At 42.4% G+C, this 16,641-nt stretch overlaps 1 protein-coding gene across 1 annotated transcript in view; it reads left to right on the top strand.

Annotated features, from left to right (window-relative positions):
* PASK (PAS domain containing serine/threonine kinase) overlaps positions 1–16,641 on the top strand; it is a 55,311-nt gene that overhangs the window by 20,878 nt on the left and 17,792 nt on the right. The window contains exons 7-9 of the mRNA XM_036754753.1: positions 2,985–3,147; positions 6,142–6,289; positions 7,867–8,540. Of these exons, the coding sequence (XP_036610648.1) occupies positions 2,985–3,147; positions 6,142–6,289; positions 7,867–8,540 (985 nt within the window). The remainder of the gene's footprint in view (positions 1–2,984; positions 3,148–6,141; positions 6,290–7,866; positions 8,541–16,641) is intronic.

The following is a 16,641-nucleotide window of genomic DNA, read 5'->3' as shown; positions in this document are numbered from 1 at the left end:
GAGAATGAATTTAGGGAGCGCCCACTGTATGCCAGGTGCCATGCCAAGCACTCTGTATAAAGGATCTCTTTTGGAGTCAGGCTGTGAAAGGTTTTAAAAGATCCAAAAGAGTCAATAGTTTATCGTAGAAGCAATAGGGAGCCATGGAATTGATTGAATGGGGGTGAATGGGTCAGCAGTATGTAGGGCACACTGGAGTAGGGAGAGAGTGGAGCTTGAGGCCAGGGAGGACACACTCTGAAAGAGGGGCAGTGTGGGGTGAAAGATGTTTTAAACATGTTTAAACAGTGGAAAGAAGGGTACAGTAGAAAACAGAGGCCCTGGGCACTCTGCCACTAGAGGGCTGGGAAGCAAACCCTGTTGCCTCTCTGGGCCTCTCATGGTTCCTGCTGGGTGTTCTCTATTTTAGAAGAAAAAAATTATTCTGAATTTAACAAACATCAAATAAAATGCACATTTACACATATAAAGTAGAACATAAAAAAGAGGCTTGTATATGAAACTGCAAATTTCTCTTAGGTAGAGCTTGCTTTTCTTTGAAGTCTATGCCAAATGCACATATCATTTTCAGAGCTGACCTGCTTGTCTGTCCTTCTGTCTGGCCTGCCTTCTCTTCCCTTCTGGGCATTTAAATTAAAAAAAAAATTTTGAATTTAACAAACACCACACTAGGCATTTCATAGACATGGTAGAAATGAAAAAGAGGATTGTCCATGAAAACTGTAGATCTCTCTTATGTACAGTTTGCTTTTCTTTTAAAATATATAGTAAGCTTTACCTGTATCTTTCTTTTTTTAATTAAAAAAATTTTCTTTTTAAAAATTTTTAAATTTATTTTTAGTTTTCAACATTCATTTCCACAAGATTTTTACCTGTATCTTTCAAGCTGTCCTTTTTTGTGCTTCCTCATAGCTTTCCTTCTCATTTTTTCATTTCTAAAAAATGCTTCAATAACCCTATTTCTTCCTTCCCTCCTTCCTTCCCTCCTTCCTTCTCTTCTTCCTTCCCTCCTTCCTTCCCTCCTTCCTTCTCTTCTTCCTTCCCTCCTTCCTTCCCCCCTCCCTGCCTTTCTTCCTCCCTTCCTTTTTTTTCCTATGCTAGCCCTGTCTCCCCTCTTGCTGCTATCATCCTTCCACCAGAGGGGAAAATAGAAGGAAAACAACGCCCTTGTAACCAATACGCGTGGTGGCTGTGTCTGAAAATGTCCACTTTGTTCTTCGTAATGAGTCCATCCCCTCTCCTTGTCAAGTCGTGGCTAACAGGCTTCATCATCATTCCTCTGGAACCTTGGTTTGTTATTCCATTGATCGGTTTCTCAAGTGTTTCAACATGTTTCTTTATGTTCCTATTGTATACATTATTCTCCTGGTTTTGCTGACTTCCCCCTGCATCAGTTCTCCCCAGATTTCTTTGAAACTCTCCATTTTGCCATTTCTCATAGCATAAATTATCCTATTGTATTATAGACTAAGATTTGTTTAGCTGCGAACCGAGTGAAGGGCAGCGTCTCAGTTTCACCACCACCACAAAAAGAGTTTCCGTAAATATTTTTGTACACATGAGTCCTTTTACTCTTTGATCTTTCTACTTTATTGACCTAGTAATGCATAGCTGGGTCCGGGTTTGCACAGTTCAGTGACTTCTGCGGTATGGTTCCAAATTGCTTTCCAGAATGACTAAACTGATTTTTATCTCTGCTAACAGTGCATGGGGGTATCTGTAGCCCTTTCCAACAATAATAATTTTCCTTTTTTTTCTTCTTTTTGTCTTTTCCAATCTGATATGTATGAGGTGAAACCTCAGAGTTACTTTAAATTGCATTTCTCCAATTATTAATGATTTGGAACATTTCTTCATAGTTGTTAGTAGTTGAACATGCCCATTTTCTTCCATAGAGCTTTGCATGGTATGTTTTCAAGGCCCTTTACCATCCTGATTGCCCTCTGGATACTATTTTCACTTCAGTGCCTAGTACACAGTAGGCACTTAATAAGTGCACATTGATTAATGAATGCATTTACTTCACTGGCTTCCATAGCATAGTGTTGCCTTACATGGAACAGTGGTCGGTTCACTGCATCCCACAGATCTTACTCAGACAAACTGTGACCTTGCCATTCCTCCTTTGTCTTCTATGGAGGCTCCTCTGACTTGTCCAGGGTCTTACCATGCCTTCAGTGGAGGTGTCTGCACAGACTCATGGAGTTTTAGAGTTGTATGCTTCAGTACAGATACTCTCCCCTCCTCATTTTATCCCTGAGGCCCAGAGAGGCAACAGGGTTTGCTTCCCAGCCCTCTAGTGGCAGAGTGCCCAGGGCCTCTGTTTTCTACTGTACCCTTCTTTCCACTGGCACTACTGCTGGTTTTTCCTCCTTACCCTCTCTACTAGAGGAAGTAGACTTTTTAGCAAGTAGACAGAATAAGGGAGAGCCCTTTCAAATTAGTTGACCTAGTAAAAACCTGCACTCATAGCCTCTTTTTTGATGTAGTTGAGAAAGACAAAAGGGACCACTCCATGAAGGTCAAATCATGAGCTCACCCTACTATTGGGTGAACGAGCCATAGAATCTTCTGATTTCCAACGGAGGTTGTTTACTCCAGCCTGTAGTCAAAGCATGAATTCCCCCTATAAAAAGGTCACTGTCTTTATCCATTGAACTTCAATAAGAGGCAGATCTCTGCATGCCTGCGTGTGTGTGTACGTGTGTGTATACGTGTGTGCGTGTGGCATGATAAAGAGAAGGGACAGAGCCAAAGGAATGAAAACCTTCTACAGATCTGTTTGTTAAAATGTTTGTACTTTCTTTGATCTCTCTCATTTCTCATTCTCTATGTCTCACTTTTCTCTCTCGTTCTTCCCTTCTGTCCCCCTCTGTCTCTCACTTGCTCCTTCTCTCTGTCTTCCCCTCCCCCTATCCTCTTCTTCTTTGTTGTCATTATAGACTCTGCTTGGGTTCTGAATCTTAAGCGTTGTATGTTTCTAGAACATCACATTTCTGATTCCTGATTTCTACAACTATATGAACCTGGTAGAAAGTAGCTCTGTGCCATTGCTCACCGCTGTTACCTCCTCGGAAAGAAGAAATGAGAATAAGGCTGAGAAGGGCAAGGAAGACAAAGAGTGGAATCACGCAGACAGTGCCAAAGGTAAAAATGGCCATAGGAATGCCTTGACATTGCAAGCTTTTGTTGAAAGCCTTCTCCTGCTGCACTAGCACACTGAGTATCATCGTAGGCAAGAGTAAACTCACAGTTGAATTAGGAAGGCATGATAGACATAGAGTTTCCACAGCATCTCAAAATTGCCCAGTTTGAAGATGCCTCAGAGAACATCTAGTCCAGCTCCTACCTGAAGCAGGCATCTCCTTCACAACATGCCCAGTGAGTGCTCATCCACTCTCCATGTACGTGGTTCCAGAGATGAGGGATTGAGAACCTCCTGATGTGGCCAGTTCCACTTTTTGGACCACTCCATTACTCCAAAATCATTCCTCATTGTGACCTAAAAGCTGCCTCTTAGCAATGTCAATGATTTATTTATGTTTGTAGGGGCCAAACAAAATAAATCTCACCTGTGATGATAGAATTTCTGCAAAGGGAGAAGGACCACTTCCCTCTTATCTCTTTCTCCCTTTGTTTTCCCAACCTGGCCAGAAGTAGGAACACAAAGGAGATTATATCTTTTGAAAGCTTTGAAACTTTTGGAAAAAAAGAGTTCCCACTCTTTTCCTGCCTGTTGTTAAATATCTCTCACTGAAAAGTTCATCAAAGGGTTAGTGGATGTCCCTGTTTATTGAGCAGGCAAGATTAGTATCAGAATTGCATAATTACAGAAACCAGGGACAGCTGATTTGCGTATGAATCCTTAACAATTAATTTAAGTATATGTAATATTTCTAAATCAAAAGATCCTCTCTGGGGCCAAGGATAGTGTATTTTGGCTGTAACTACAGACCATATATTTTTATAGTGTTTCACCAGGCCAGAGTTCCCATATTGAGAGTAGATTCAACCAGAAATAATTTAGCTGGAACATTTGATCTTGAGCTGACCTAGCCTGTCCCATCTGACAGGCAGTTGTCACAAACCAGAATTACCAGAACCAGCCCAGTGTTATTAGAATCTGAGGACTGTCATAATGATCACTGGCTATTCAAGGCATAATTGAGATGTCAGATTTATGTTATTAGTGATAGGGATCCTCCTAACCATTTGAAATTTATATCAGACCAGGCTAGATGAAGACTACCCAGGAATTTAAACAGGAATGGTAGCCAAGACCGTACATTAAATACAAATGGCAGACAATCAGACAGATTTTCTTGCTTTTTTGCCTGTAGGGTTTGGAAGAATCCTAGACCTAGCCAGATATTCACCCAGAAAGAAAGAAGGCCTTACTATTAAAACATTAAGTCCCTCCACCAAACCCTTGCTTTTGAGACCTGAATCACAGCACAGTGCTCATCAGGATATCAGTATGGCCACCTGACTGAGCCCTCACAAGAAACAGATGGACAATTAGGCAATACAGACCAATACATAAAACACTCACCTGTTTCTGTGATTTTTCCTGTCCATAATTCTCCCAACCTTGTGCATGCTGGAGGGGTTAATGGGTTGGAACATTTGATCTTGAGCTGACTTCGCCTGTCCCATCTGGGTTGCCAAGAATTTTGAAAAAATGGTCCTAGAGTCAGCTTACTGGGTATTGCTATCAATCACCAATCGGAGATGCAGAGATAGGAGAGCAAACTACAGTTTTATTTTGTTCAGAGTGCAGGTTTCATCATACACCAATTAGTCAGTGAGCCTTGAGCTTCAGCTTCCAGCAACTTCATATAGAATCTGAATACATAAGCAGGGTGGGTAACAGAGGCATTTTACAGAGAGCAGAAGATATAGACTTACATTTTAGGAAACAGAGTAGGAGGAGATAAGGATGTTTGCATCAGGAATGTCAGGGGACTAGCTGGTCCAAACTAGAGCTGCAGTTTGTCTCCAGCTTGATTTTTGCAGACTTCAGCAGCAAATATGACTTGCTTCTTCATGCCAGCAGTGGCAGGAAGTTGGGATCTGAGCCAGAGTTTTTCTTAGCACTGTGGTAGCAAGAAGCCTGAGCCAGAAATTGTTTAATCACCCACTCAATTCACATGGCAACCTTTCAGATATCTGAGGAGAGTGATTATGTTTGCTCCAAGTCTCTTCTTCTTTAGGCTAAACACCATTAGTTCTTTCATATGTTTTGTTTTGTTTTGTTTTTTGGTAGGGGGAAGGCAAGGCAATTGGGGTTAAGTGACTTGCCCAAGGTCACACAGCTAGTGTGTCAAGTGTCTGAGGCCAGCTTTGAACTCAGGTCTTCCTGACTCCAGGGCTGGTGCTCAACTCACTGAGCCACCTAGCTGCCCCACCACTAGTTCTTTCTAATGATGGTCGATAAACATTTATTAAGTGCCTACTTATGTGCCATGTACTCTGCTGAGCACTGGGAATACAGCTGTGGAAAAAGTCCGCCCCTGCCCTCAAGGATCTTCCAGTTTAGTGGGGAAAGACAACATAAAAAAGGAAGCTGAAAAGGGTGGTGCCTGGTATGGGCAGCCTGATGGAGTCTAGGCCAAAGGTGTGCAGCTTGTGGGATCCCATCTAAAGATGGGAGGGCTTTGGGAGGGCTTCTTTGGCTGTCCTCTGGACCTCCAGTCAGAAGGAGAGAGGGTATTGAGGGTCCTGATGAGGTGTGAGTACCAAAGCTGATGCAGTTGGACTGGATAAGATTCCTTGAGGCATAAGGGTTGGGATCCAGTGCATAGTGGTACAGCTGGGTGGGAAACGATCTCTGTTGGTGTTTTGGTTGTCTTCCTTTAGACACTCTATCTTGTCCATGTCCTGCCTAAAATGTGGGTATTTGAAATGGAATCCTGTCTCCTTTTCTCCAGACCTCGCATATAAGCACAGTTTATGGTGCATTTCTTTCAGTGGAGGTTGGTATTCTTTTCAAGATAATTATTAATTCTGCTCCTGTATGTAAAGAGAAAGAAGGCTGAGATCAAGCTAGTTCCCTGTCTCCTTGAGCTGCTGAAAATTAGGACGCATTTGTTCAACGCTGACTCGCTAGGAAAAAAGAATATTTCTTCTTTTTCCTCTTAGGTCTTGGAGTTAATATCTTGCATTCTGCAAATGAACTTCAGCAAATCCTGGAGGACCAAGAATTATCAGAACCCTTGAGAGACCCCAGCAAGATGGTGACCCTAGTTGAAAATGATGGGAACAGTTTGCCAGCTTCTTCTTTACCAGGGTGAGCTACTTGAAAAATCTAACCGTGCTGGTATGCCCACAGACAAAGGAGTTCTCCTGTGGTGTGTTCACAGGAGAAGAATAGAATTTTAGACTTGCAGGAGAACTTTGAGATCATTTGGTCCAGCTGCCTCATTTTCCAGATGGAGAAATGGTAACATCAGTATGATGTGAATGATCTGATGTTGCCAAGACCAGGAGGAGCCCAACCAGGACTAGCACTTGGGCTGCCTGTCTCTGAGCCCCAGGCCCTCTCCATCTCTTATTTTACTCCTGCACCTGTGGGCTCCACTTTGCGGGGCACAGATGGGTTTTTTAATTTCTCGTTCCTTGGCTATATACCCGTATGCATGCATGTAGATGTATGTTTATGTGCACAGGTCCATGTGTGTATATATACAAATATGTATACTTACTCACTCACACACACATATATTAACAGCAGTTTCAGGGAACTCAAAATTCTGAACAAGTTTTATTAACTTCTATAAGATCCTGTTAGAAGAAAAAGATGTTGGGAGTTTTCAGATAGATTTAGTTACAGATTGAGGCATGAGCAATGGAAGGACTTGCCCGTTGCCCTAAAAAGCCACTTCCCAGATGGACTTGAGAACCACATCTCATGCACTTTAGGTTGCATTGGCCCTATCCATCAGACGTGACCCCCTAGAATTTGGCCTGTGGTGCACTGTGACGTTGATCTCCACAAACAGCCTAGGGGGGCTGTATGGCCCTGTGATTTGGATTCACTTCGCATTTTGGAGGGCCCCTTGTGTATGTGTGTTGTCCTGAATGAGATCTTTTAGGCATTTTAGGTTAATGAGATTGAAGGCATAACCCCTCCGCCCTCTTCTCCCTTGGCAGCTGATAGTATGCTTGGGGTGGTAAGAGATGAGTCCATGGAACAGCTCGTTCCCATGTGGGCTGGATTATTGATGACCTCAGAGGGTCTTTTGAATCCAAGCTGAATGAGGCAGCTTAAGCACAGCAGGCTTCTGTGGGAGCTGAGTGTAGAGAAGGCCATAGGCCGAAGGAGGCCATCAGATGGTAGGCAAAGGGAATTTGTAGAAGATGTTACAATACAGGCCCGTATTTTAAAGGAGGGCTATTGAGGGGGGAATCATAGCTCAATGTGCTACATTCACAATTGGAGTAAGTGGTGCCTATTTTAAGCCTTATCCCGCCATGGAAGGAAGGGCCCTTGCATTCCTGAAGGCTTTATGTACTGTTGCTAGCCCAAGCTGGAAAGGTTTGCAGTGCAGAGTATGTGGTGGCCCACCTGTGTTATTTCTCGAGGCTCACCTCAGTAGAATGGCCACTGGGAGAAAGGCATTTTTGGCTCTAGCAGCCCATGAAGCTGGCATCCATGAGGGAGCCATCCCCTGGGTGACATAATAGATAATATTCCCACTGGAATCTTTTTCTTCCTTTGATAAAGCTCCTGGGGACAGAAGCCTGAGATCTTCGGTAGAGAGGCAGTCAGCCTTTTTGGCACAGTTGAGATAGTAAATGGCATACTCTTGTTTTTGTTTCTTAACGGTTGTGATGTGACTATGTAATCCATGTTACTATCTGCAGCATGGTTAATGTCACTGCTGAGAGTCCACGTGCACAAGAGGAACAGCCCTCATCTGTGGAAGCTTCTGAGGAGGAACCTGCAGAGATGGGGATGGTGCAAGGTCAAAAAAGCGTAACTGGCATCTTAAAAAAGGAGTACCATGGTCAACCGAAAAGAGACCCTAAAAACCAACAACGGAATTCAGTGGTTATAGTAGGAGAATCCACTTCTCAACCAAGGGTCTTGGAAAATGCCAGTGTAGTGGGTTCTTTCCCTGCTTCTGATCCAAAAGAAAGTGGCTTGTCAGGGGACCCAGTTGTTACTGAAGTCACAGATGATGATGTGAACTCCTCTGCTCCTGGCGGTAGAGATCACTTCCCTGATACTTTAGACTCCCAAATGACACCTCCACCCAATGTGGAGTCCCCAGATATGGATGGGCAGAAGCTGGATGCCTCAGAGGACAGCCAGGGAGGATCAGCACCAGAGGACACTGTTTCAGCCCATAGCCCTCCAAAATATAATAATGTGGATCCCTCAGAAGACCCACTAGAAAAGCAAACACTGCCTGCTCGAGCAACCTCCACCCCTGTGAAAACGGGAAGGCAACCGATGCCCAGACTTAGCCTCCCATCGGAGATCGTGGAAGGCACTTACACCGGGACCTGTAATCACAGAGATGGGGCTAAGCTCAGTAAGTACATCACAGGGATTCGAGAGAATGGGCATAACTACTTGATTTGCATTAATTCTTCAATTTTACTGCTATCACCAGCTTTAAGTAGCTTCACATTTCTCTTTGGATGCTACCATATTAGTGTCTATATAATTGGGGGAACTTTTTTGTGAGTTTTAAAAATCTTTGTAGTAATTTTGGTGAAAAGGATTCATTAATGTGTTTCTGATTTCTGTGTACTTTCGTGAAATGTATGATTTTAAAGTATGCATTAAGTATAAGTCTTAAATCTAGTAAGTTCATAGTTTGTTGTCCGGAATGTTAAGCTCTCACTTCCCAGGGGATCTCTAATGTTTACAGAGCTCACCCTTCAGTATTTCATATTTATTAGTCTTACTAATGGGTTTTCGTTTGATTTCCCAAGCAAGTTTGTGCCTTACTCTTAAATTCAGATCTCTATAGTGCTTTCCCCTTTCACAACACTTTTCTACCGCTCTCTCTCAAGACATTTTCAGGATAGATTGTGGAAGTTTTCTAGACTATGGCGTTTCTGAATTTTAACAAGGTATTTCACAATCTGATGATACTTTAGTGAACAAGATGGTTAAATGCAGACTGAATTATAGTACATTTAAGTAGCTTCTCAACTGGTTGTATCTAAAGAATGTAGATTTCACAGCTGACCTCTTGAAGTTCCCTGGGCCTCGCTATTCGCCCTGCTGCTGCATTCTATTCCAACCTCTGTATAGTCGAATTCTTTTCTGTGTGGTGTCCCTCGGAGTGCCAGATGAGAGAAGGGGGGCATATGGAAGAGATGTTACAAAGGTAGAAATGACAGGACTTGAGCACTGATTGGATGGGTGGGTGGGGGATGAGAAAGGGTGTGAGAGATCAAGGGTGATAATTTGTGGGCCTGGGTACTGGGAGGAGGGAAGGCTTTTTTTTTTAAGAAAGATCTTAAGTTCATTTTTGGACGTGTTACATTTAAGATATCTGTGGGATGTCCAATTCAAGATATCTAGTGGAGAGTTGGAGATGTGAGCCTGGAAGTGAGTAGAAAGGTTAGGGCTGAGTAGATCTGAGAATCATCAGCATAGAGACAGTAACTGAGTCCATAGAGCTGATGAGATCACCAAACAATCATGGATTATGGTTTTTAATCCATTCTGCTATCCGCTTCCATTTTATGGGAGAATTCATCCCATTCACATGCACAGTTATGCTTACTATCTGTGTCTTTTTCTCCATCCTGTTTCCCTCCTGTTTATGCTTTTATTTCTCCCTTCCACTCCTCAACAGTTTTCCTTTTGACCGCCTTCCTCAGTTTACCCTCCCTCTTGATTCCCCTCCCTTATCTAACCTTTTTCCCCTTGCTACTTCTTCACTCCCTTCTGACCACCCCCTCCCTCTTCCTTCCCCTTCCCCCTCCTACTGTCTGTAGGACAAGTTTGATTTCTATACTTATCATATACTTATTCCCTTCTTGAACCAAATCCGATGAGAGTAAAGCTCAGATACCGCTCTTCTCCCTCCCTTCTTTTCCTCTACTCTGTTTTTGTGCCTCTTCATGTGATGTAATTTACCCTTTTCTACTCCTTACCTCTTCTCCCAGAACCATTCCTTTGTATCTCTTAATTATATTTTTTATCATTATATCAGCTATTTTATACTAACACCCACAGTTTATGAGTATCCCTTTCAATTGTCATAATAACTATACTGTTCTCAAGATTGACATAGATACAAAACATATGTAAAACAATATAATCCTATATCAGGATGTAACTAATTAGCCCCGTTGATTAACTAGGGTCCCCCCCCCCCCGCCCCATTTACCTTTTCATGTCTCTCTTGAGTTTTGTATTTGAAGATCAGATTTTCCATTGAGCTCTGGCCTTTTCATCAGGAAGGTCTGGAATATCATATTCTAATTTCTCCTGTCATTTAATGTAGAAGCTGACAGATCCTGCGTGATCCTGACTATAGTTCTGTGATATTTGAATTGTTTCTTTCTAGCTGCTTGCAGTATTTTCTCCTTAACCTGGTAGTTCTGGAATTTGGCTATAATATTCCTTGGAGTTTTCAATTTGGGATCTTTTTCCAGGGGTGATCGATGGATTCTTCTGATGACTGTTTTACCCTCTGGTTCTAGGACCTCTGGGCAATTTTCTTTAAGGATTTCATGGAAGACACTGTCCAGGCTCTTTTTTTCATCATAGCTTTCAGGTAGACCAATGATTCTTAGATTGTCTCTCCTGGATCTATTTTCCAGGTCGGTTGTTTTTCCAATCAGATATTTCATGTTTTCTTCTATTTTTTCATTCTTTAGATTTTTGTTTGACCGATTCTTGATGTCTCATAGAGTTGTTAGCTTCTACTTGCCCAATTCTAATTTTTAATGTTTTGTTTTCTTCCTTTATCTTCTCTATCTCCTTTTCCATTTGGTTGATTTTACTTTTCAATGAGACATTTTCTCCATGTATATTCTGATTCTCCTTAACCATTTCACTGATTTTACTTTTTAAAGATTTGTTTTCCTCAGTGAATTTTTTTTCCATTTTTTCCATTTTTTATTTTACCTCCCTAATTTGGTTTTTAAAGGCCTCCTTGAGTTCTTCCAGGAGTGCTTTTTGGTTTGGAGACCAGTTCACTTTCCATTTTGAGGTTTCAGATGTGGGTATAGTGTCCATGCTGTCCTCTTCTGAACTGGTATTTCGATCTTCTCTGTCTCCATAACATGAATCAATGGTCTTTGGCTTTTTAGTGTGTTTTTTCATGGTGTTTTTTTTTCCTCCTGGCTTCTAAAGTGGATCTCTGTTTCTGAGGCTCAGGGGGCTCTGTCCCAAGTTTCTTGTGTTGGAATCTGTGGGCCTGCTCATTGGCTTTATGTTCTACGGCCTCTGGTTTCGTGAGGTGTGGGAGAGGGGTGGTCTGGCTGCTGGAAGTCTCCTCTTCCCCAGGACTGCTCTACAGCAGGGGTGGTCTCAGTTGTTGTCTGTGCTGGTGTCTGCCACTTCCCCTGGCTGTTCAAAGCCACGTCTGGGGTCCTGGTGTTGATGTTAGTTAGCTCCGCCCCCTGGGGCTCAGTTACTTTTGTTCTGCTGAGGTGAGGGCTGCTGGGACACCTCTCTTCCTGCACGATTCCCCTTCTGCCACCACAGGAAGGGCCTTCTCCCCAACTTCTCTCGCTACTGAAGCCCCACATCTGGTTCCTCTGTTTCTCCTGTGGAAGTATTCTATCGGTTTATTCAAGGGAGGGATGAGAGCCATTTTACCTGGACATCATGGCTCCTGGAAGTTCAAGGCGAGTTTCAAACCTTTAGACTGTGGGCTGGAGGCCTTCGGGCTGGCTGCTCCCATGGCCGCAGGCTCTGCGCTCTGACAGACTCCTGTCCTGGGCTGAGAAGCCTGGGGCTTGACTGCGGCTGTAGCTGGTACTTCTGCCCTGGGCCTGTTCCTGCTCGGTAAGATTGAAGATTACCGTAAATTTTAAAAAGATATTTTGTGTTGTTGTGACACAGTAGAAACTTCCCAAGGGAAAAACACCAGGAAATCCTGGCTACAAAGTTTATTCTTCCCAAAATGGTTCACTTATGGATTTTCAAGCCTGAGTCAGTGATACTTAGCACACATACGGTCCCTCTCGGCATCAGAATGCTTTAGGCTCTTGATTGTTAACAGAAAAATTGGATCGTCCTGACCCTGAACCCTGCATATGGCCTCATCAGATGGACTGAGGTGCCTGTGCACTCATCACTTGGGTGCCACACACGAGCTGCTGCAAGGAACCGTATGGAAATGGTATTGGGAAATAGTTAGCAAAATAGAGAAAAATGCAGAAGAACCGGGACAATGTTAACCTGCAGGAGTGATCTGTTTGTATTGAAGTTTATGCTGCCACTGATTTACACGGCTGTGCTCTCTCCACACATATGTCTTTGGATGCTTTATGTTTGTAATTCCTTATGGTGTAGTAATGTTCCATCAATTCAGATACCATGATTTGTTCAGCCTTTCCCCTGGTGTTGGGTACTTCTCTTGTTATTTCAAATAATACTGCTTCGAACATGTTCAAGCATGTGATATTTTCTTGTCATCCATAGCTTTCCTGGGATATAATGCCAGTAGTGGAATCTCTCTAGGTTATTGAATTTTTAAAGTAACATTTTATTTCCTACTCTCCCCGGGGTGGGGGGAACGCTGGATTTCCCTGTATTGCCTAAGCTGGAAATAAAGCCATCGACCCTGAACCTGATTGGTATGTAGAGTTCTCTGTTTCCTGACTCCCTTCACAAACAGCTTGGCCACTCTCCACTCCTAGATGCCCACCTTAGTGCACACATCCTAATGGCTTTAGCCCTTCTGTGACTCCCATGAAACACTAAGCCTCAGCCTCCCCCACAACTAGAACTGCCAGAGTCTGCTACCACACTTGGTTCCCAATGTTTTTCCAAAGCAGTTCTACCTGTTTAAAGCTCCACCAGCAATGAATAACTGTGCCTGTCTTCCCACGGTGGGTTTTCTGATCATCTTATCCTGTCTTTGGTAGCTTGATAGCTGCAAAAAACTGTCATTTAGAAGAGTTCCTGAAAAAAGGAGGGTTTGTCTGTTTCAACAATCCAGCTAGCAGCTGTTGTGGGGGTGTAAGATCAACCCAAGCCCAACAACAAGAACGCTACCAGCATGCTGCAAAAGCACAGGTTCTTTTGATCTGCTTAACTAAGGAAAGCTATGTTAAGGGGTTGACAAGCTTACTTTAATTCAGCATACAAATATCATTCACTTATTAAGGTTTGGGGGAAAGACCAGCACCCTGAACTTCAGAGCAAAATACAAAGTACAAACATCAACAGACAGACCTTGTCTGATTCAAATCCCAGTACATAGTTACCAGAGTTTAACAAAGTCCCAACATCCAGGTTTATGAGCTGGAGGGCTTCTTAGCTACAGCTGCCCGGGAGTCTCCAAATGCCACCAAGAGTGACAGCCCTGCGCAAATGGCTCTGTCTTCTCTTATAGGGTTTCAGACATCATCAAATGTCATCTGAAGGACCAGAACTTAGGCTGCTATGATTGGCTCTTGAGTTAGCCCCTCCCCTTAGGACCCTGGGAGGTTCACATCCACATAGGTTAGGTTAACACCTAATAGGGGTTAGAGCCTGGGGCTTAGCCCTTAGTAAGACTCAATGAAATACACTGAATTACTCAAAGGAAAAAAAGCCAAACTCTTCAAGGGCACTTGTTGAACTAAGTGCTAAGAGCCCATTTTGCTTACCAACACATTGTCTGACCCTTTATCTTTTCTGGCAGAGCCCCAGTAATTGAATATGAGAAAACTGATGAACAGAAGACAATCTGCCAGTCTCATCATAGCCCTTACAGATCCTGGGTTATGGCCTTTGGTTTGCACAACACACACAGCTTTTCAGAGGTTCATGAACTTGATGTTTCAACACTTTCTGGGTTAATGGGGGGTGGGTGGGTGGTAGTATCCTGTCTCCATGGGAGCCTCACCTATTTCTGGGATTCTGCCCATTGTGCTCAATGGGCCGAGGCCACCTTTAGGAGCCTTGGAGAGTACTGGCTATTGCCTGAGTTCTAGAGATGCCAATTTGAGGAGAAGATGAAATCTTGGGGACACAATAATGAGTTAGATAGGAGCCCTTATGTTTTTTATTTAGTTGAGACCTTACTACTGTAGGGGGGATCCCTGCATAAGCAGAAAACTCGCAGGAATTCTTGTGTCTTTTGATTCATACACAAGTTTTCTGCTCTGATAGCACCCTTCTCTGATCTCTCGTGACACTCCAGGAGTATGAAGCGGAGACCAGATCCTGACAGGCCTCTACAGGACATTAAAAATTTGTTTCCTTTGCCCTCCCTCCTGATCTTCCTAGAGGAGGTGGGTTCAGGGTCACTGGAGAGGCCAGGTCTCCCCAGAGTTTATCCCTTTCCCTCAAGTGGCTTCCTGCAGAAAAGAACTCCATGGTGGAGGTCTTCAGAGGTCTGTCATATCTACTTTTTCTAAAATTCTATTCACCTTCTTAACTTCTTTCTTGTTTATTTTGAGGTTAGATTTATCAAGTTCAGAGAGGGGAGGTTGAGGTCCCCCACCAGTATAGTTTTGCTGTCTATTTCTTCCTGTAACTCCCTTAACTTCTTCTCTAACAATTTGGATGTTATACCACTTGGTGCATATATGTTAAGTAATGATATTGCTTCATTGTCTATGGTGCCTTTTAGCAGTATATAGTTTGTTTCCTTATCTCTTTTAATTAGATCTGTCTTTGCTTTTGCTTTGTCTGAAGCTAGGATTGCTACCCCTGCTTTTTTTTACTTTAGCTGAAGCATAATATATTCTACTCCAGTCTTCTACCTTTACCCTGTGTGTATCCCTGTTTCAAATGTGTTTCTTATAAGCAACATATTATAGGATTATGGTTTCTAATCCATTCTGCTATCTGTCTCCATTTTATAGGAGAGTTCATCCTATTCACATTCATAGTTATGATTACTATCTGTATCTTTCTCTCCATCCTATTCCCCCCCATTTATGCTTTTATTTCTCCCCTCCCTCAAAAGAGTTTTGCTTTTGACCACTGCCTCCCTTAATTTTTCTTTCCTATCAGCCCCCCTTCCTTATCTTACCCTTTTCCTTTACTAATTCTTCCCTCCCTTCTAACCCCACCCCCCCTTTTCTTTCCCCTTTCCCGTCCTACTGCCTATAGGACAAGTTAGATTTCTATACTTAACAGAGTATGTTATTCCCTCTTTGAATCAAATCCAATGAGTAAAGCTGAAACAGTGCTCATCTCCCTCCCTTCTTTCCCTCTACTATAATATGTTTTTGTGCCTTTTCACGTGATGTGATTTACCCTTTTCTGCCTCCTCCTTTCCTCTTCTCCCATTACAATCCCTTTCTGCCCCTCAGGTTTTTTATCATCACACCAGTTAATTTATACCCACACCATCTATCCATGCAGATCCCTTTTAAATGTCATAATAAATACACAATTCTCAAGATTAACAAGTAGCATCCTCCCATATAGGAATGTAAACAGTTTGGCCTTATTGAATAACAAGGTTTTTTTTTTTCTATTTTTTTTCCTTTTACCTTTTCATGCCTCACTTGAGTCCTGTATTTGAAGATCAAATTTTCCATTGAGCTCTGGTCTTTTCATCAGGAAGGTCTGGAAATCTCTTGTTTCATTGAATGTCCATCCCTTGCCTGAAAGATTATGCTCAATTTTGTGGGTAGTTGATCCTTGGTTGTAGTCTAAGCTCCTTTGCCTTACGGAATATCACATTCCAATCCCTCTGATCTTTTAATGTAGAAGCTTCAAGATCTCGTGTGACCCTAACTGTAGTTCCTTGATATCTGGATTGGTTTTTTTTTTGGCTGCTTGTAGTATTTTCTCCTTAACCTGGTAACTCTGGCATTTGGCTACAATATTCCTTGGCATCTTCAATTTGGGATCTCTTCCAGGAGGTGCTCTGTGGATTCTTTCGATGATTACTTTGCCCTGTGGTTCTAGGACCTCAGGACAGTTTTCTTTGATGATTTCTTAGAAGATACTTACCAGACTCTTTTTTTCACCATGGCTTTCTGGTAAACCAATGATTCTTATATTTTCTCTCCTGGATCTGTTTTCCAGGTCAGTTGTTTTTCCAATGAGATATGTTTTCTTCTATTTTTTCATTCTTTAAATTTTGTTTGGCTGATTGTTTATGCCTCATAGATTCATTAGCTTCTACTTGCCCAATTCTAATTTTTAGTGAATTATTCTCTTCAATTAGCTTTTGTACCTCCTTTTCCACTTGGTCAGTTTTTCCTTTTAAGTAGTTGTTTTCTTCATATAGGCTCTGTAAGTCCTTATCTAGTTGGCCAATTTTACCTTTTAAGAAATTGTTCTCTTCAGTGAATTTTTTTCATTTTGTCATTTGTATTTTTAAAATCATTGGTCAGTTTTTCTTCTACCTCTCTAATTTGGCTTTTAAATTCCTCCTTGAGCTCTTCCAAGAATTCTTTTTGGGTTTGAGACCAGTTCATGTTCCCTTTTGATATTTCAGATGTGGGTACAGTGTCAATGCTGTCCTCTTCTGAATTTGTATTTTGATC

This window comes from Trichosurus vulpecula, chromosome 4 (genome assembly GCF_011100635.1).
Source record: "Trichosurus vulpecula isolate mTriVul1 chromosome 4, mTriVul1.pri, whole genome shotgun sequence".
NCBI lineage: Eukaryota > Metazoa > Chordata > Mammalia > Diprotodontia > Phalangeridae > Trichosurus > Trichosurus vulpecula.
Note: the sequence above shows the minus strand (reverse complement) of the source record. Positions and strands in the feature narration are given on the sequence as shown.